Source organism: Pholis gunnellus (assembly GCF_910591455.1).
Source record: "Pholis gunnellus genome assembly, chromosome: 5".
NCBI classification, from domain to species: Eukaryota; Metazoa; Chordata; class Actinopteri; order Perciformes; family Pholidae; genus Pholis; species Pholis gunnellus.
In genome coordinates, this window is record NC_136531.1 from 25,160,766 (window position 1) to 25,182,648 (window position 21,883).

At 42.6% G+C, this 21,883-nt stretch overlaps 1 protein-coding gene across 1 annotated transcript; it reads right to left on the minus strand.

The window, feature by feature from the left end:
- Window positions 1–3,892: 3,892 nt before the first annotated feature.
- Window positions 3,893–20,491, minus strand: LOC306695503 (putative methyltransferase NSUN7; the record flags this gene model as incomplete). The annotated part of the gene is made up of 13 exons (XM_079158758.1): window positions 3,893–4,807; window positions 6,414–6,534; window positions 11,779–11,896; window positions 11,986–12,087; window positions 12,207–12,350; window positions 12,495–12,708; window positions 13,397–13,580; window positions 14,344–14,496; window positions 14,666–14,802; window positions 16,831–16,889; window positions 18,156–18,338; window positions 18,828–18,947; window positions 20,449–20,491. The coding sequence occupies 13 exons, from the start codon at window positions 20,489–20,491 to the stop codon at window positions 3,893–3,895; spliced, it is 2,493 nt and encodes an 830-aa protein (XP_079014884.1).
- Between the last annotated feature and the right edge of the window lie 1,392 nt (window positions 20,492–21,883).

The following is a 21,883-nucleotide window of genomic DNA, read 5'->3' on the forward strand; positions in this document are numbered from 1 at the left end:
AAATTGGTCGTCCGATCTGGGTATAGGGGCGAAAGACTAATCAAACCAGCAGCTGGTTCCCTCCGAAGTTTCCTTCAGGGTAGCTGGTGTCAGAGTCTCACTGCATTCACGTGAATATGGTGCATATAAAGTATTGAGTCATATTGCGGTAGCATGTTGCCTTGAGGAAGGTCGTCAGCCTTCTTTGTTATGCTGTCACTCATGATTACATTCACAAATATTTTATTCAAAACAATTCCAGAACTGAATCGAAGTTATTTGACACAAAAAAACGTTTCCCTCATTATTTTTAGTTTGAATACATTGCTGTAATTTTCAAAGTTCAAGAGCGAAATTCTAACTTTCAGTTTCAATTGAGCTTTTTCCAATGATCAGAACTGTTGGCCTGGACTCTGAGATGTAATGGAGTAGAAAGTAGCTTAAGATGGAAATGCTCAAGTGAAGTACAAGTTTCTAAAAATGTGACTTAACTACAGTACTTGAGTTAATGTACTTGAAGTGAATATGAACTATGAAGTATTCAGAAAAGTAAAAGTAACGGTACAGAACTATTATGATCAAAATACACTTCAAATACTAAAAGTAAGTCTTCATTATGCAGAATGGCCCATTTGAAAATAATGTACACTCAATTACTATATTATAAATGCTGATTCATATGTTCATCAATTCAATGTTGAAGCTTTTCAAGGTGGAGCTAATTTCAACTACTTGATATACTGCTGGTAGTTTAATCTATACTAATACATAATAATGTAATCATCAGAATCTGCAAAGTGAAGAAATCTTCAAAATAAATGTGGTGAAGTGAAAAGTACAATATCTCCCTCTGAGATCTGGAGTAGAAGTAAAAAGTAGCAGAACATGAAAAGTACAGCAGCCTATAAGTGAACAGTAACTGTACATGAAGACAAGTGGCATGAAGACATTTAACACTTCATTAAAAAGTTCCTTTTCTGTTATTATCACGTTGCCACATATTTACACGATGTAGTATTTATTCATTCTTTAAAGTCTTTGACTTTAAGATCAAGATGGACAGTTCATAGAAACAACCTGAGGACATTTTCAAAGGAATTTCAAAGATATCATTGAAGACGACTATGCTCAACATGTCATGAAGATCCATGGAAATTCAACACAGAAAGGCTTCACTCCTGACAATGTGTGTCAAAGTGTGGCAAAGACTAGCCTTCTGCTCATGTGCTTCATCTATGCTTATCTAAGTGTTGTCAAGCAATACCCATCGTTTCAAATTAAAAGTGTTTGTTAAATGACTTTTTTTTATTGGCAGCACTGATTTAGAAATGATTTGTCTGGCAATGCCACCCAGATTATGTGTCTGTCAGCAGTGAGCTAAAGGTGGTTTAGTTTAAAAGATGTTTCATGTTTTGTAGAAGCCTTATGTTAAGACCATTTTATTAAATAACAGTAGCCCAGTTTAAAAAATGCAACATTCATATTTGAATATTTGTGTAGAGTAGTAGTAGATAAAAGATATATTGTGTAAATATTACTCAATAGAAAAGGTAAAGAAAAGCTAGTTAAATATACATGAAACTCCTGATTAATTTTTACTGGGGTTTTGTAATTAGATGCAAATGTTGCCTGAGTAAAGATTACTATCAAAGGCTAAGTATATTTTATATCTTAAGGAAGAAAAAGTAAAAGTTACTTGACGAAGAGGACGCCAAGGTAAGCTGCTGTAGTCGGCTCCGAGTCACAGCCATGAGAACATGTCAGAACATCCTCCTCTCTGATCCTCACCTCTCTCCTTCTGTCTGTCAGGTGATTCTGAAACAGCTCATCGACACAGCAATTCATCTTGAAAACAAACAAATCTTCCACTGGGACATAAAACTGGAAAACATCTTGATCGAGACCATGCTCGGACATCCCGCGAGTTCGCCTCATCGACTTTGGTCTGAGCTGCTTCGTCAAGAAAAGAGCCTCTTACCGCGTCTTCTTCTGCTCTTCACTAACTTACCCATCTGTGACTTTACATTGAAACAAAGCTCCTCATCCTCACTGTCTTTTTATTATGTCTGTATATTGTAGGTACTGACATTCCCCCAGAGTGGTACGATCGTGGTATTTACAGAGCCGGACCCGCCACAGTGTTTCAGGTGGGAGTGGTCCTCTTTGAGACGCTCCACAGTGGAGCATTTGATACCATCAGGTTCTTTGCAAACAAGCTGAGAATCAGCACCGAGCTCTCCGAAAGTAAGAAAAACACACAGAAACATGTCGGCAGACACAAATCTGTTCATTTGAGTTCACTCTGTCGCCCCCACACCTTTCTTCTCCTTCTTTCTCTCCAGATCGCCAGGATGTCTTTCGATCAAGTTTGAATGTAGTCCCCGATCAGCGTTCTACCCTGAAACAGCTCAGGAGTCATCCATGGCTCTGATAACCCCCCCCCCCCCCACTACACAAACACACACATTTAAAATCTTTAAATAAAAATAAATTTAAAAAATATCCGATCTCAAACTTGAAACTTGTATAAATGTGCTATTTGTAAATATGTGTTGTGACGACCCTCCCACTTGCCAGGCTGTGGGCCGGCTCGCTGATGGTTTCCTTCATGGCCATCAGTGAAGGTATACATATGAGGGGTTGAATGATGACATGTTGTGTAAAGAGCTTTGAGTGGTCAGAAGACCAGAAAGGTACAATGCAGGGACATTTACCATTGTTTAATTGGCATTAAACTACAGTATTATTATATTGTATTATAAAACATGACTATTTTCCAAAAGTCACATAATTAATAGCATATAAGAATTGAATTCACTACAAATAAAAACAAGATTAACAATTGACCAATTCAAACCGTTTGTCAACAAAAGCAGCTTTAAAATCCAAGCCGCCAGCCACAGCGAGTCAGGCTTCAATCAGCTGAGCAGAGTCACTTCAGCTTCTTTATTTACAGAAAGACTGAGATCAATCACACACTTGTTTCAGCATAATGTATGCAGCCGCTCAGTACGTACACTCAAAGTACCGCCAGTCATATTTCTTGGCATTTGGGGACATGTTTCTAGCTTAATTGAAAATATCCAGCAGTGTTTGTCATGTTTGACAAACTGTCATTTATTTGAGCCAAATTTGCATCAGGCCCAAGCACATGATTGGAACTGGTGTATGGAGCCAAATCCAGGCCAATAGTTTTCTTTATTATGAAAAAAAGTTGAAACTGAAAGTTCAAATTTTGGTCTTGAACTTTGAAAAATACAACAATGTATTCAAACTAAAGTTAAGTAAAGGAAATGTTTTGGGGGGTTAAATATAACTTTGATTAAGTGAGGTCTCATATTTTTCAGTTGCAGATTTTATGTTTTCTGATTCAGATCTTATTTTTTACAGTTTTAAATCTTATCTTTTCAGTTTCAGATCTATTTTTTCTCTTTTGGCCCTGATCTAGCATGGGGGGCGTGGCATCAACTGAGAGGGGCGTGGCATAATGAGTGACAGCGTAACAAAGATGGCTGAGGATCGTCCTCAACCACGTTGCCTTCAGGAAACGTGAATACCGTGACACTTTCTATACACCATATTCACGTGATTGGAAGTAAAAACAAGTACCTTAAGTAATGACAAACTATGATTACTTTATTAAAAACTTTAAGTTTCTTTTGATTGACTGATTGATTAATTGACTTATCACATTCATGTGTGTGTGTGTGTATGTGTGTGTGTGTGTGTGTGTACTGAAATGATACCCATACCAGAGACGAAGAAATGACAAAGCTAAATTCCTTTTCACATATTTTTATGTCTCTAATTTAACAATACAATACGTTTATTTAAATATATATCTCTTAATATTTCAAATCATTTACATTTCCTTTGTGATTGACTGTGGTGTCACTGGTGAACGTGATCTTTTCTATAATCCAGGCAGGTGGACTGAGGAGGACGATGCAGATATCTGGGCGAGCTGAGAGTGGGGGGTCCGAGACGGACGCTGACCGAGAGAACTTCCGCTCCGGCTGTTCACGGAGCCGGAGGAGGGAGAGGAAATGGATGGCAGGACAAAATCTGCGTGCTTCAACACATCCTCTTTCCTAGTCTCCTTTCCTCTGGCCTTGAGCGGGCTCTCTGGTCTAGCTGCGTCCTTCAGCGCTCTCTCTGCTCCTCCGAGCTCTGTGCCGTGTCTCTGCACCAGCTTGGAGGCTGCGTGGGGAGCGGCTAGAGCGGGACGGGCAGAGGACGGGGTGCTAAAGTCAGTCTGCTGTGATTTAATCGTTGGACTGTTACTTAGCTTGTGCGCGAGGGCCGTGATTGGAGACAAGTGGTTGGAGGGTTTTGCGGAGGACATTAACGTCAGTGTAAGACGAGGTATCCTTCTGGGTTTACTTCTTGTAAGCTGCCTCTTGTGAGGTGATTGGTTGACTTTTATCTTTGTTGATTTCTTCTTGCGGCTTTTAGGGTTTTGCTTTGAAACTTCGGTCGTCCTGTTGGTTTGCCCTTTGACCTTTCGCTTACTTCCTTTCAGCCCTCGCCTCTTCTTTCCACCCTTTTCTCCCTTATCTTCCTCCTCTCCCTCCTTGCCACATTCACCTGTCTCTTCTTCATGCTCTGAAGCTCCGACCCGATCTTCTCCATTCACAACCTCGCTTCCCCTCTGCCTTTCTTGGCTCGAGGGGGATGAGGGTTTGCTGCCGGCCGACGTAACGTGATTCTTCCTGCTTTTTCCCCTTTTACCGGTTTTTGATTGTTCAGGAATTATTCCACCCAGGAGGCCTTTTGCTGCCGCCCTCGCCAGAACATCGTGGACAGTTTCTACCTTGGTGGGGTCCGCCTGCAAAAGCGAAGGCAGCTTAGGATTTGATGCGAGGATGCAACACACTAAAACTACAGGTCTCTGGGGCTACATAGCACCAAGGAGATCTATACAGCAAACCAGCATGCTGTAGAAATGAGCCATAAAGTTAACCTGCAGAGGAGGGAGAGGAGAGCAGAGTGTGGGGGATGATTTGAAAGGCAACATGATAGTTCAGGCTGGCCTCAGCCAGCATTCGCAGCTATAGCTACGAACAATAATGTGGTGCAATTCATAGATATCACACAAAATCCAGTTATCCACGTAACTATGAACAACAAACTATAAAGACGTGTGAAACATGAAGTTCATGTTGATTTGGTTGTCACGTAACTTACATAGTAACAGCACTTACGTCGTTATTTGAACCCAAACGACAATCTTTACTAAACCTAACTAAGTCGTTTTGTTGCCTAGACTTAAACTGAGTTGTTTCCTTCGAGGGCGGAAGTTTATTTTGAAAAGACCGTGTGCATGTAAGGAGCGGAAGTGTTGATAGTTAGTCACAAGCCACTTATCTATGAGCTAAATGCTAACTTTGTTGTCGGCATGCTAACATGATGATGTTTAGCAGGTAGAACGTTGATCATGTTTACCGTCTGACTTTGGCGTGTTAGCAGCATGCTAATGTTTGCTAATTTGCACTCAAGCACAGCTGTCAGGTTTGTCTTGTTTTCCCGAGATTCTTGGACACATCTGTTATCTGATGTCTCTTGTGTCTCCCTTTGATTTTTAAAAGAGAGATTGTTGCACTCCCCCGGCCTCTCTATGGTGCCCTGTCGTCTATTTCAGATCCCTTTAAATCGACCTCTAGCACAGTTCGACTGGCGTGGAGTTGTTCGTCTGAGCAGCGGTGTGAAACACTCAGATGTCGATTTACTTTGACGTGGTGATCATTCGATTTTAAATGACTGCACTGCCACCGGACAGGTGAGCAAGACCTTGCCCCCCCCTGTGTGTGTGTGTGTGTGTGTGTGTGTGTGTGTGTGTGTGTGTTAGTATTGGGAAAAAAAGAAATGCTCACGCATACAGTTCCCTCCCTGCACCATTTTTTTAGCTGCAGGGGATCAAAGGAGCAGCATCTCATTTCCTCCTGTATGCACGTTTTATGAGTGGAGCGAGAGGAAGAAGAGGAGCGGGGGGGGGGGGGGGGGGGCAACGAGGTGATGCAACAAGACCAGAGTGCTGCAAGAACGATACAGATAAGAATTATCCATTCATCTTCGCTGTGAAGTGCTGAATTGTTTCAGCGGCTCGATGCATTTCATCTTTAACTTGTCTCTATTTTTTATGGGGTGTTGGAATAATGCTGCAGTGTTTCAGGGAGAGATTGTCAGTGTGTGTGTGTGTGTGTGTGTGTGTGTGTGTGTGTGTGTGCACAGACATGCAGAGCCGTCCGACCTCCCAGCAGACGGACAGTAAAAGAGTGCAGCCTCAGCACTACTGCAAGGTCTCGTCGCAAAGCAATCGCACACACACACACACACACACACACACATCCTGCACACACGCATCACAAAAACTGTTCCTGCTTCAAACCTCCAAACCTTGCCCTCCACGTGTTTTCTCCCACCCGCTCTCTCACCTGTCGGGACAGCCGCGCGACGAAGCATCCGTTGGTGAACTGGGATGCTTCGAGCCGGAAGAACTTGGAGTCCGCCGTGTCCCCCGACTGGGAGTCGTCTGGGAAGACGGGACCGTTCACCCTGAGAGACAAAATGTAGCATTTTCAACTTGAATCCATCACTGCCACATTCATTCAGAGAGTTGCACACAAGAATCTGCGCTTTCAGGAAATTACACAAAGGCTCCATAAATTATGTTGACAACCAAATACAAAAAATGTACAATTCTTGAAAAAGCTACAAATCAACAGTTGACACAGTGGGCACGACACATTCGTAACAGTATTTGGTCAGCAGTTCCAGATGTAAGTGGATCCTCAGGACAGGCACGTCACTGCCAGCTGTCACTGATGGTTCCTGCATATTGTAATTACATCTGGCGTCCTCAACGTTGGATTCGTTGGTAAACGCTGTTTAAATATGGAGATGATGTGATGATGTGACCTTCATTCACACAAAGAATTCTCAATGCAAAGAAAAAAAATTGCAAACATTTTTGGAAGCAAGAGAACCGTGAGCGTAAATTTGCTCTCACTTCCATTCTTCTGCTGCTGGATGGAAACAAAAATTAAAGTAAATGAATAAATAAATTGACGCCCAGAGCATTATTCTATATGAATTTTGTGGGCTTAAACTTTTATTGTTTCAATAAACAGGCACAGTGAAGTTTATTACATTTCTTTATAATAGATTAATGTCATTAATGACAGCTTCCAGTCTGTAACCACACCCAACATGATGTCACGGCGTCCTGAGAAACCCTGGCGTACACTTCTACTGCATCAAGGTGAGAATATTGTGGCCACCTGTAAAAGTTGCTCTTTCAAATGAATAGTTTTCTCCAGGTTGTATCTTTCGAGATCTTTATGATCATTTTCTAGCATAATTTACGGTAAACTAACAATAATAACAATAAAATAATAATAACTAATAAGTATCACAGAAATACACAAAACAAACTCAAATCTGTTAAACTTACAGAACTTAAAAGTCAGAAGAAAGTTTAGAAACCCTTTATAAATCCATGGATATGAGCTGTATCGGTACCTCCAGTGATCTTGTTGGTTAGGCCTCACACTATACTTCCATACTGCATTTAACTTGAAACATATCAGAAAATAAAGAGGCAATGTGACACATATAATAATGCATACAAACAACAGAGGCATACATAATGTTTGTTTTACTGCCAGGTCCTCCCTATCCTCTTCTTTGAAAGATCCTTATTGAAGAATGAGAAAATTCTTTTTTTTTTATGCAAAGCAAAGAAAGTTGCTTCTTCGGGGTGAAGTCGTGCCACCGAGACTTCTGTAGTGCTGTGAACACAGAGGGGACGCGGCTGCTGCTCGTCTCATTGCGCATTGGTGAGTTGATAAAAGAGCTTATGTGATCAAATGTAATGACGTTTGGATTGATGGTGAGAAATAGAGTAGTGTGGAGCAGCAGGCGTGAAACAGACTCTCCACCCCATCACCCCGACTCTAGGATTAACCACTGTCCCCACGGCAACCGCAGCTGATCCTTTCTACTGTCGTCAGGCCTGGTGCCACCTCTCTCACACTCACACATGTACATACAGTATATAAAGTGGAGATGTGAGATATGCTGTCATGTTTGCACTAGTCAGACATTACGTACTCACTCTCTCTCCTGCTGTGTGTGATTCTCAGAGATGAAACAACCATCACTGCTCCCAGTAGACCACACATACCACAAACAACTCCTCATTCATTTATTCATTCACGTGCAATATAAATAATCTGTTCAATCCACTGTGTAATATTAACAACCATTCAGTCGGACTTTATCATATTTGAGTTTTTGTTGTTTTTAAAGTTTTGTACTTATTTATTATACCACTACTGTGTGTTTACGTATTTATTATGCTTGTTGTGATCTCGTTTTTCTACCTATGTCTCTTGTTAGTTTATTTGCACTATCCACTATGCTGCTGTAATCCTGCAACTTTCCCCATTGTGGAACTAACAAAGGATTGTCTTATTTTATCTTAAACTTCTCACTAGAAGTGGGTTCTGCAGTTAGATACGCAATACAGCATGATGTCAGTGGTGTATAGTAACGAAGTAGAAATACTTCGTTACTGTACTTAAGTCGTTTTTTTGGATATCTGTACTTTACTTTACTATTTATATTTCTGTTGACTTTTACTTTTACTTCACTACATTTTGCAAAGAAAACTGATACTTTGACTCTGATACATTTCCCCTGAAACCTTCGTTACTCGCTACAAAATAAAATCTATCTTTAGAAAAAAAATGAATCATGAGACCAACGTCGGGTGCTCTCAAAGCCGCGTTTTTTTGATTCTGTGGAGAATTTAAGAATTAAAAGCATTATTTAGTAGAATTTATAGCACCCCTAGTGGTGAATGAAATTGTCACAATGATGAGAATGTAAATTATGTTAAGAGTCACAATATATTTACTTATGGAATGTAATGTAGGTTTACAGGATGTTTACTTATAGAATATATTATATGTTTGCAATAAGTTTACTTGTAGGAGTCTTTTAACATAATCATTGGAAGTGTTGAACCAAAGTACAGTAGGGGGTTCTGAGCCATAAGGCAGAGACATCAAAGGGGACACAGAGGTGCTGGACAAATGGCCAACAGAGGGGGAGGAGAACCGGAGACAACTGAAGGGAAGCAGACGGCCATAAAACAGAGAGCACTCCTGGGTAACACCATGCGGCCGCAGGACAGAGGGCAGGTCAGAGGTGATGTCAGAGGTGATGTCACAAGGGGTCTAGCCATTGAGATGAGCAGTGGATAGATGAAGGAGGCGTCAGAGCGATTGGAAGCCAATCACTGACCCCAGAAGACGGCCTTTGTGTTTTGCGACAGCGTGGGACACTTTCCGACCATCAAAGGACATAAAAGGACTGTTTGCGAGGACGTGCGCCAGGCCATGGTAGTTCGCTTTGCAGGATCCGACTTGGTCGGGCCTGTGAGGGGAGTTGCACGTGGTCTCTGCTCTCGAGATGCATACTATCGATAGTGTATTATAGATTATAATTGTCATCATCAGTTTACAGTCGTCATTGTTTAATTAAATACTGTTTTGAATTTGGACCGAATCGAGTTACTTTATGATGCGCCTGCGCAGAAAGAAGTAAACACAGCAGCGGCCTTGCGATTCCTCCACCAGTTTCAGCCTCAACAATTCCCAGTGATGCCCAGGATGCTAGCTAGCGAGCGACTACATGAGTAGAATTCCACTCTACGATGACTGATTTCATGATGGAAGCACCTGCTGCTCCACAAACGACGGTGGTGACGAAGACCAACACCGTGGCCATATTTGCGAGAAATGTTTTCTTATGTTGGAGTGAAAGATTCTTACCTCTTACCCGAAGCTACTGAAATATTGGCATTCAAAAACTCCCCATCCAACCACAGGAAACACATTGGGGTAAATTAAGATGAATCCCATGAGCCGCAACGTTAATGTTTAGTTATCATAATTATAAACCTGTTAAGATATCTAGCAGTGTTTCCCACAGAGTATATCTTTGGGGGGGGGGGGGGACAGGTGTCTGATCTTCTAATGTAGCTATACATGGTGTATGTTAGGCTAACGTTCGCTAGCTATCGTAAATCAAATGAGACAATTAGTGTAGTAGACAGATCGCCTACGAGTTAGTGAGCTGAGGAAGTGTTGACAGTTGTGACATGTTGTTGATTTGAGTCATCTTAGCTATAATCATTGCAGCACTAGTTGGCTAACGTTAGCTAACTTAACGTTAGCTAACTTAACGTTAGCTAGCCACCACACCATATGATTGACAGAATCCGCGAGAGCGCCGCATTACGATTTGTAATACTTTAGTATTGATCATGTTTTGATATTTGAGTCATTTTGTGGATGATCAGATCGAGTTATGATGGTAGCAGTCGACCAATTGCAGATTCAGCTTGAGCAAAACCTTTGCCTGTTGTGTTCAAATCAGGCCCATAGTTCATAGTAGATGCAAAAGTATACTTATGTACAATATATGATGTTCAACATTGTTGCTCCTGGATGGATCACAGCCAACCCAATTATTTTCAACACAACTCCTTGTCATGGTCATGGTGGCCACAGCACTTAAAAGAATAAACTTCTAATTCTCAAAATTCTGACCCTTTGCTTTTTTATTAACAGCATTTACTTGTACTTTTACTTTCAATACTTAAGTACATTTAATATCAGAAAACTAATTTTGATACTTCAGTACAGTAAATATCAGATACTTTAAGACTTTTACTCAAGTAGTATTTTAATAGGTGACTTTCACTTTTACTGGAGTCGTTTTCCAGTAAGGTATCTTTACTTTTACTCAAGTATGGCTTTTGGGTACTTTATACACCACTGCATGATGTTCATTGAGTAAATGATGGTCCCTTTTAAAGTCAAATAGACCATCAGGTGGAGTATGCTTTAGGGCGGGCTTAGTGTGATTGACAGGTCTCTGCTGCTACTAGAGCCGTATACGGCGTCTCTACGTCACTCCTCCTCATTCCAAATATGGTCACTTCCATTCACTGGTTGCAAAAACTCAAGATGGCGACGGCCAATTCGACGAACTCAAGGCTTCAAAACGGTAGACCAAAAACCAGTGGGTAACGCCACGATGACTACTTCCACTTCTTATATACAGGCTATGATCGACATGTTAGCAGAGCGTGTTTCGTGCTAATTAGCAAATGCTAGCATGATAACACACTATGCAAACATTGTGAACATAAAAACTTTAAACTAGCTATAAACCTTATACCACGCTTGACATCAGGATGTTAGCATTGCCATTGTGAGCATGTTAGCATGCTGATGTTAGCATTCATCACAGCCTCACAGAGCCTCTTTGGTTTGTTTGGATTAAAGACATGCAGGTGGGTTTTTACAAGTGAATATCTTGGATCTCAGTGAAAGTAATGGCCTTGATGGTTAAGCACGAATTCAATGATCTGACAGTATCTCAGGGAACAGTCGGATTCAAAGTGAATGTTATGTTGAAGCAGGTGAGCTTCACTTTGAGCTGCCAATCACCTGTCGCTCTCTGGTCGGGTAGTGGAGGGAAAAGTGTGTAAATGCCTTCAGCGTGGTGTTTCCTTTAAATGCAGCTAGATCTACTTTTTCTAACATCACTTATTGTTTTATGTTTTCTTATTACATGTGTGGTTTGAGCCTTTGTGCAAGTAATGAAAATAACATAATTAAATACTTAATAGACAGATAACTAATATCTAAACAAAGAGAGAGAGAGAGAGAGAGAGAGAGAGAGAGAGAGAGAGAGAGCAGGTGTGTGTGTGTATGTGTTTACCTGAAGGGCAGCAGTTTAGGGTGAGTGTGTGCTTTCTCTAACACTCTTTTCACCAGCTGTTCGTTTTCCTCGGGATACACTGAGCGCGTGCAGTAGACCAAAGTCTGGACCTTTGGGACTGACAGAGAAGACAGTAGGCTACAGTGTTGTAGTGGTGCGTATACGTGTGCTGTGTGTGTGGTCACCACCCTTTTAATATGTACTCACAGGACAGAGCGTGTGCCAGTAGTCGTGCCTGCTGGTCGGCCATTTTGTGTATTTTGCTCCGGGACACAGAATTGTGACACAAGTCTGGCAGTAGATCCCAGTCTGACAACAGGATGAAACTTACTCAGCATTCGTGTCATATATGGGACATTAAATGGAAAGACACTGCCTCTGTCAGTACCTCTATACATCTCAGCTTCTCCCGGTTGATTTGTACATACCTCCGTGTTCGCTGTGGATGGTGGGCACGGGGTCATTGAGCGCGGAGGACGAGCACTGGGGCAGCACTATGATGACCTTTAAGCGCTGGACGGCGGCGTGCCCCTCGTCCAGACCGCAGAAGGCTTCTGACAGGACTCGCACGTCTACATTGGGCATGAATTTGCATCAGGAAAATCATAAATAGAAATTGAAAAGGTAATATTCCATAAAAGGCTCACAACAATGTCCATCCCACTTGCATTAACAGGCCTATGCTTTTCTCTTTCTAAGGTGCTTTCATCGCTCACCTTTGATGTCCATTTGTGCGAGCAGTTCTTGCATCTCCTCTAGCTGCGCGGGCGTGTGATCGGCGGCGCACACCAGCACTCGGCCGGAGCAGGCGGCAGCCGCCACGGACACGTGAGCCACGGTCACGGCCGAGAAGGACCCCGCCACCAGGACGTCGCCTTTGTCGAACAGCAGGGGGCGTAACGCGCTCACCGCCACGCACAGGCTCCTGTCCTGCGGCACACGGATGGACGCATCGTTCACGCACACGTGGAGGATCGTCTTCCTTTTCTTTAACAAAACTGTCCTCTCTGGTGTTACAGATCGCCGCGTTGCTAATCAGGATTAAAAGCAAACCGGCTTCTTTCGGTTACACAGATTAGCAACTTTAAACTTTATGTCACAAATAGGAAATCCGACTGCAAACTATGAATCTGTCTGTCAGCAGTAAAATGAAGCTGTAGTCTATTCATGTGTCTAAGAAGAACAATAAGTCAACCCTGGAGTGATTCATTGGATTTCCTCCTGGTTAACCAGTGAGTAGCATATTTTGGGGACTTTTTAATATTCTTTAAAGCCCATAATTCTGCTTTGATCGAAGTGGACAGACAGCAACACATGTGCTTGGTGCTCCATAAGTAGGCCTACAGAAACCAGACGATTGGGGTCATTTGTGACAAATGGTTGGCCAGCAAAAATAAGCACATTGTTTAATTTATTTGTTATTTTCACTTCTGCTCACCTCTAATTTGAACTTCACTTCCTGGTAACTTTTCACTCACGTAGATTTATAAACCAGCATTTGTACTCTGTCCACCGGTCATCTTGTACCCGTCTTCTAAAATGATCTAAAGGTCTATTATTATGAAGCATATTCACACACTGCACTCCACACACGCGTGTCCATGTATTATTAGCCTACCTGTGTGTTGAGTGCGTGTGTGCTTGTGAGGCTGCTGTGCCGCAGCAGAGCATGAAGCTGCCGCGAGAAGACGAGTGTGTCCGGACAGAGAGGGTCTCTGCAGAACGCCGCCTCTCTGAGGTCTGTCAGCAGCTCCACTTCACACAAGCCGGCGCCTCGCAGCGCTTCGCTCACTTCCTCAACACTACGGAGGAGAAGAAGATGTTTTCTGCTTGATTGAACACTTCATTTGAGGCAGTAACATATAGTGGGGTTCTCCTGTTGCGGAACAATATTGTGACTCTGGGTTGTCTGATGAACGGTGTTACCACAGGAACACGTGCTGAACCCGGTGAACTTCACTCACCATTAACCTCATCCTGCAACCCCCCCTCCCCCCAAACAGAGCCTGTCACTATAAACGCACAGTGTCACTTTATAAACGGCTACTGTGTTAAAGTTGAACACTTGTCTTTATAATGACGTCAGCTGCTCCCATAGATTTAACAACCCTTGCTGGTTTAGACCTGGCAGAAGTGTCTTTAACTTGCATTCTCTCAGCAGCAGCAAGTCAGATTGTATCAGAATCAGAATCAGAACCGTTTATTGCCATGGTATGTTGAACATACAAGGAATTTGACATGACGGGAAGGTGCTTAACATTTAACAATCAACAACAACAACAACAATCAGTGCAAGTAGAAACAAAATAATATTAATATTGTATAGAAGTCTATGAGAAAATGGCTCTACTTCTCACTTGATTTATTACCTCAGTAAACATTGTAAACATGAGTTTATGGTCTCAATCTCTAGTTTCAAGTCTCCTTCAATACTTGTGATTGACAGGTTTCTACCAGAGCTGTATGCGACGTCTCTACATCACTCCTCCGGATTCCAAATATGATAACTTCTATTCATCGGCTGCAAAAAACAACAACATGGCGACGGCCGTAATCCGCGCATACCTTGTCTTGAGACTATTGACCCATGCATACAGTGGCAGACGTTTCGCTCTGTGCTGTTTAGTCCTGACAGGATCAGACAGAAAACAGGAGATGCTCTGCAGATTCTGTTTCACTCTGCAGCGAGCAAGAGATGCTGCCAGCTTGGTTTTACACCTGTAATAAACACACACAGACACACACACCATCATTGTAAACATACTTCAGGTCACATTTTCACGTCTCCTAACTTACGATATCCAGAATTAACTACAGTAAAAAAAAAAAAGTTCAACGCGAGAAGCAAAAACACGTTCCATCTCCTCACACACACACACACACACACCTCTGCAGACTGCCCTCCAGGTCCCTGACTTCCTGCAGAGGCTCCTCCCCTTCCTTCGTTGAACGCTCAGGCAGCAAAAAGCGTCGGTCCTGGAAGTCAAACAGCATCACCATCGCCAATGGCAACAAGTCGCCGCACTGCAAAACATGAATGCTTTCTTTATTGTCATAATCATTGTCATCATCATCATCATTGTCATCATTGTCATCATCATCATCATCATCATCATCATCATAATATAGATAAGAAAAATTCAATAGCAATAGACCTTGTTCCACAGACATTTTGACTCGTCACAGAGAGAGAAGCACAAGTGAAACTTTGTTAACGATGGCTCGGTTCCATCAGGTGTCTCAGTGAGTCACTACAGTGAGCTAGTATGCACAACCAGGACCCCGGAGCTAGCTCACCTAAAAATGTCCATTGTAATCATTGTCACCACCACTTTCATCTTAATAATGCCTTAATATCTTTGGCCACTCAGAGGCAGCGCAAACAAACTGTAAACACAACATTGACACCCTGGGCTGGCTCATCATCCAGGCGGTAACCTCCAGTTCTGCCGAGTGAAGCCAATGAGGAAGTGTCTTAAAACTTGCATTCTCTCTACTGACCAGCAGGGGGCGACTCCTCCGGTTGAATAAAAGATTGTATAGAAGTCTATGAGAAAATGACTCTACTTCTCTCTTGATTTATTCTCTCAGTAAACATTGTAAACATGAGTTTATGGTCTCAATCTCTAGTTTCAAGTCTTCTTCAATACAGCATGATGTTCATTTAGTAAATTATGGTCCATTTAGAGTCAAACAGACCATAAAGCAGGGTATGCTTTAGGGCGGGCTTACTGTGATTGACAGGTCCCTGCTGCTACCAGAGCCGTATACGGCGTCACTACGTCACTCCTCCACATTCCAAATATGGTCACTTATGTTCATTGGCTGCGGAAAAAACAACATGGCGACGGCCGTAATCCAAGATGGCGACGGCTAAATCGCCGAACTCGAGGCGTGAAAACAACAGTCCACAAACCAATGAGTCACGATGTGTACGTCCACTTCTTGTATACAGTTTCTGTTCACTGGGAGTCCATTATTAATCTCTGTTGTTGGTCTCCTCCCTACTCCTGAGGGACAAATCTGGCTCAAAACAGCTAAATCCTTCAAGTGACTTCTTTTCACTTTAGCTTACATGTAGTCATGTGATCCATTTTGAATATATAAACATATATAAAGTAAATCTGCCTAAAGGGAAGTAGATATTTCCCTTTCTTTCTTTTATGCCAACACGCCATCCTTTCCCTCAACTTCTTTTCTATAGGTGTGTGTGTGTGTGTGTGTGTGTGTGTGGGGGGGGGGGGGGGGGGGGGGTAGAATATGTACAGTAGGCTATATTGTAGCAAAGCGGTGTGTGGAATCACAAAGAGCTGCATGACCGGTTTTATAGTCACACTTTCAGCCTAATGATCTGTCAGCCTGTTCTGTATGTTTCACCCATCTCTCAATAAAATCTTTCTTTCCACACACACACAGGCTAGGTGTGTCTCTTTGTCCATGTGTGTGCCATCACACTGTGTTTTATAGTGTCATTTATCGTCTCCCAGTTGGGGAGTGCGTCTGCCTTCTCTCCTGTGTGCATCATTTGCCATCTATAACCAGCCAGACTACATACAGATCTGAATACAAATGGCCTTTAACTGCATCCCGTCGCCCTCACTCATTTTGCCTCACACTGACGGAGCGCATATATACGGACAGAGAGAATACGGCTGCTTTATTAGAAGACAGATAACTCACAGACAGTTTAACAAGTGCTGAAGTGCTTTTTAGTTTTAGTTAGAGGCGACTGTTCGTTCTCAGCGACATTGGCGGCTCCTGAAGAGCTTAGTGTAGATACCATCAGTCATATCAGAACTGGAGGGTATTTCTTCACAAAAAAAAGAGTAAAGAACGACACTGAAGGCTTATCACGATGGAAAAGATCTTTTTTTCTCCTGGTTCGCTTCGATAAGAGTCTGATTGACAGATGGTTCATACGATCACCTGCCACGTGTTTTTTTTTGGGAAAGTGCCTTCCCCTTTCCAAACGGTTTCCTATGACGGCATCGAACCATCTGGCGGGTCAGGTTAGGGTTTGAGATCACTCGTGTCAAATCTGGTGGGACTCACAATGTGCTGGGAAGTGTGGAAGCAGCTGTCGGCAATCATGTCCTCCAGTAAATCTTGATCTAGGAGGAAAGCAATGAGGGCAATGGACAAAATGATCAGAACATCAGTAAGATGTATTTGAGACACGCTGAGGCTAACTTCAAAAGCTTGGTTCCTTCAAATGACAAAAACACGAACAATAGCATTTTGATAGCACTGTTTCTAATAATCCATAGACCTCGCCTTTAACAGTTAACATGGGGACCATTTCTTAAGACTGTCGATTAATCAGAGTAGCAAGGGCATTGTTTCTGTAAAGGGATGTCACTACAATTTCTTTTGGTATTATGGTATCATTATTTGACTGTTTTTGGCCACCTGGGGGCAGCAGAAGACCCAAGACTGACATAATATCATCTCATAAAGTTGTGTCAAATATGTTCGCAAGTGGTTGCCTACTTGCACATTCAGCAGCAACATTGTCTTTAATTTAGAGTGGCGTTTCTGGTCGAAAGTCGGCAAATATTCACTCTACTTTTTGCTCTGGTTTGGTTCTCTTGAGAATAAATCTGTCTCTTACGTTGATGAGAGTGTTGAGCGTGAACCATAACAGTAAAGTCAAGGGTAAAATAAAAAAACTATTTAAAAGAAGTCAAAATGCTCTGTAAAGCTGAGGGTAACTGCAACTTGAGGTGATATGTCTCTGTGGGTTCCACACTACGCGTGAACCCTTACACGTTCTGTGTATGGGACCCATTGATAATATGAAAATATTCATCAGTGCAGCTTTAAATGTCATTTTATAACTGCTTTTTGCAACACGGAACCACAAGTCCATTCAAATTCATTGTGCTTAGCGCAATATCTCCAAACCTGGCCAAATCCATTTTTGTAACTATATGCAGATACCAGCCCCTACACGTGCAGTCAAATACTGTGTGTGCTTGCTGTACGAGTGATTACATGTACATTTGTGTGTGTGTGTGTGTTTCCATGGCATGCAGCTCTTATCACCTCCCATACAGACATCTGCTGTACCTCCAGCTCAAGTAATTTGCAGTCCCACAGAGGAATGAAATGTTCGACTATATACTACTTAATCTACAGTCCGCAGTTGAAGCCGCAATTCAAAAGTGAATATTGGGGTTGACACATGCTGGAGCCCCACCGCCATTCATTATAGAGATAAGGCCTCCCGTACAGGAGGTGGGTAAGGTTTCGCAGGGAAAGCAGGAGAATAGATCAAATGAATTACTCCTCCGACTTTATGTTTAGCCATCAGTCCGGCCTCTCGGCGTGCGTGGTTCTACGTAAATCTCAAATCTGGTGACTTCTGTGATAAATACATTTGAGTGTGTTGAAGGCGAGTTGGTAGGCCCGTCTCTGGGCGGTTTTGGCTCCGCTCTCTGGTAGCGGCATGTCCGTCCTCCTCCCATAATGCAGGAGTTGTTGCGCGACCGGCTTCTCCGTGCACAGCCGCCGGAAGATGGCTGCTGCTTGTAGGTAGGCCCGATCTGAAGGAGGAGAGGCTGCAGAGAGAGAGGAGGAAGTGCACTGAGACGTTAAAGCAGATTGTTGCCATGAGAGGAGGGAGGAGACATCCGAGGAGGAAGTGGAAGGCGCATGCCCTTAGAGGTAATACTGTTTATTGACTCTGTAGGTGCTCCATCCGAAACAGTAAAAGGATTCGACGTTCAGGATAAAGTTTCAAAATTGGGGCGACCGCTTTGTTCAGTTTTTTCTGCTTCAACTGGTGCGTTCAGCTCAGCTATAGTTGACTGCAACCTGAGGCCACAGGTGTATTTGAGAGCCTCGTCTTTCCTTTCAAAATAAAAGCCATCTCCCCTTTGTGTTGAACTGCTGCTGTCATCATCACTCATGTTTGATCCGTGTGTGCGACCACACTTCTCTTACTTGATGAATATCTCAATGTTCAGAGAAACCTTTCACCAGAAAATGTAGATTGAAAAACTTTTGAATATGATTAAATGTCTTCAGTGTTCAGAATTGTCTCTTACCTGGTGACTGTAACAACGAATGGAGATGAGGAAGAGGAAGTAGAAATGGAAGGGTCTCCTTGTGGTCTTGATGTGGGATGAAGATCTCAGAGCTTGTGTTCACGTCCTCGCTGGAGCCCACTGTGTGAGAGAGGGAAAACAGCAGCATATAAAGACCTCACCTACGTCTTTTTGTCTCTTTCGGTTCCTGCCACCTTGCATCCAAACAGACACAAACTCTGTTTCCTTACAGAGTTGAATCCGAGCCAAGCAAATGTAAATAAGACGCGTAGCATTACTCGTGGCTGACATGCGATCTGACGTCCAGTTTTCTGTGAATGTGAGACTGTGCGGCTGCAAAGGACGCCGCGGGTAATTGGGCTCCTACTGGTGCAATTAGGCCGACGGGCCAGATCCGTCGGCATGAATAAATAATGTCCCGCTGTCCGACCCTGGACAAAGGTCTACCTCTCACTGACCTGTCTCACTCATCAGTGTGCAACACACACACACACACACACACACACACACACACACACACACACACACACACACACACACACACACACACACACACACAGTTTTTAGCTAATATTCCAATAAAAATCACTTGAAATACTGATATAAATGATCATGTAATGTTTTCAGTTGATTTATTGTTGTTAAACAAAAGTTGAACTTCTTACTTTTCCAACTGAATATCGTTTTAATTATAAACTCTTTGCCTTCGGTTAAAGGACGCTAACGCCGGTGAATTAGCCGCCCGCCGTCCTCTTCCTGGTTCGGACTAACTTCTATCCTCGAGGATATTAACTTGTTCCAGGGTCGCCAAAATTACCATCAATGCTGTCAACACATCCCAGGCTGTAATTCAAAATACACTCATATGCTGACTCATATTAGCAGTACTGTGAAAATACAGAGACACTTTTCAGAGTAAAAGATCATCATCCGAGAGTCGCCCAAGTATCCTTACTGCTTTCTCTCATCAGTCACTTATCGAGAGTAATTAGAGATGTAAACGAACATATATATTCATGTTTTGACACGTAGATTCTTTGATATGTATAAATTAATATTACTTACACTTAAATGGCGATCGCCAAAGAAAATGACAGCGAAAAGACCCAAAAGTGCCTCTCACCCGATACGTCCGAACCAGGCCAATAGCGGCTAGCACAGTCTGAACCAGGACACAGAGACGTTAACAGTATACAAGTCTGCAGGATGCGGTTTCGAACCTCGAACCAGTGACGTCCCTTGACTCGACAATAAGAATTGGCGCATGAGGATTAACAGCCAGAAGTTGCAGGGACCACTGGCTTCTAATTAAAGTAGATTGATGGAGAGAAACACAGGCGTAGTGTGTAATCAGCTTTCACAGCACTCATCAATGTTCAAGCACAAAATTGGAATTGACCAGAAATGTGCAGCGTGTCCAATAAGGCCAGTGCAAATGGATGAATTAATGAATATCAAACGGCAGTGATTTAATGACTGTGGAGGCGGTATCCTCCCCGCCGCGAGAGGAACTCTTAAGTCCACTTTAGAGGAGCAGGGCTGGAAGAAAGGGCTACAACAGTTTAGCAGTAATCTGCATGGGTGATGATGGGCTGTTTAAAATTGCATGGCAGGTCTTTACCTTTGTCGTGGATAATCCTCCTCACGGGAGCGTTGCAGCTCATCTTATATTAAAAAAAAACGCAGCCCGAGCAAATATCTAAGACCGGCTGTCAAACCGCAAACTGGTAATTTTCTGCTCCGGGTTCACGCAGAGCCCCATTGAGTTAGATCACTTCACACACTCACTGCCTCTTTGTCATGCCTGGTTTCATCCTGTCCTGAGTTTGAAGTACCATGGCAACAATATGATAATGAGCCTGTCATCTCTGTGACTGATGTACAGTAAAATACTTGATACACTCTGTTTAGGACAACTATTAATACTAATGTTACAGACGTGTTATTACTGTAAGATCTCTTCTTAACTGTATACAGTAGACCTCAGACCAGCTGTTGTTAACTTTATCACACTGCACTGTCTGCCCTAACGAGTGACATGCAGATGAGACTGTCCCCTAGTGGGGACAGGATGTCCCACTGGTGATTATTATACTTTCATTCACTAAAGGGATCAGAGTGGAAGGAAGCCTCTCGGAGTAGAGGTGAAGTTGAAAATTCAGCTTTGGTTCCCACCTTGTCATCACATCCCGCCCACGCAGAATATTTCTATTAGCCAAGAATTGCATGAGTGAACTCGCTCTGAGTCGGTTAACCTTTCACTCCTGCCAAATGAAGATGAAGATAATGTCATCTGGCACGCCACAACAATTTTGGCGGTTGGCTTTCTTTCTTTTGGACCATTTTAAAATATACTGCAATAGTGTCATGTAGAGGTCAAGGATCTGGTGGGATAATTGATAAGAAAAATGAAAATAAAAACTAACCAGAGGCCCGTGGAGCTGTTCCTGAACATCATAGTAGCTCTTCTCATGCTAAAATAGTCTAAAATAAAAAAGTGTGGTTGTGCATCCTGTTTCATCAAAATGACTTTCTTTGCAAAAACCGAAAAAAAGGCAATATCAGCTATTATTTGTGACCTCTTTCTCTACATCGGCTGTTCTCAACCACTGTATCGGGCAGAGGAGGTACAGCCAAATTGTTACATTTGGAATAAAAAAAAACATATTTTTATATCTAAATAGGCTCAAGAAACACACAATTATAAAACATGAAATCAAAATGCATAATTTCAATGACATGTTCCGTTTGAATATTACAACACATCATCAGGTCGCAGTGGCGGGCCGTGCATTTTATACCTGGGCCTTCACTGCTGTCCTGCAGCTGAACCGTCTCCTAATAACCTCATGATGGCGCCACAGCTACGGTTATTATTTGTTTCTAGAGGTGTAACAATACACGTATTCGTATTAAACTGTTCGGTACGAGGCTTACGAACCGAACAATACGTTTGAATAATACTAGTGCATTTGGAAAATGCAGAAGCTTAAATTGTAGGAAATATAATGTTTTCTGCGCCCACATAGGCGACAACGGGCTGTGACCTCTGAACC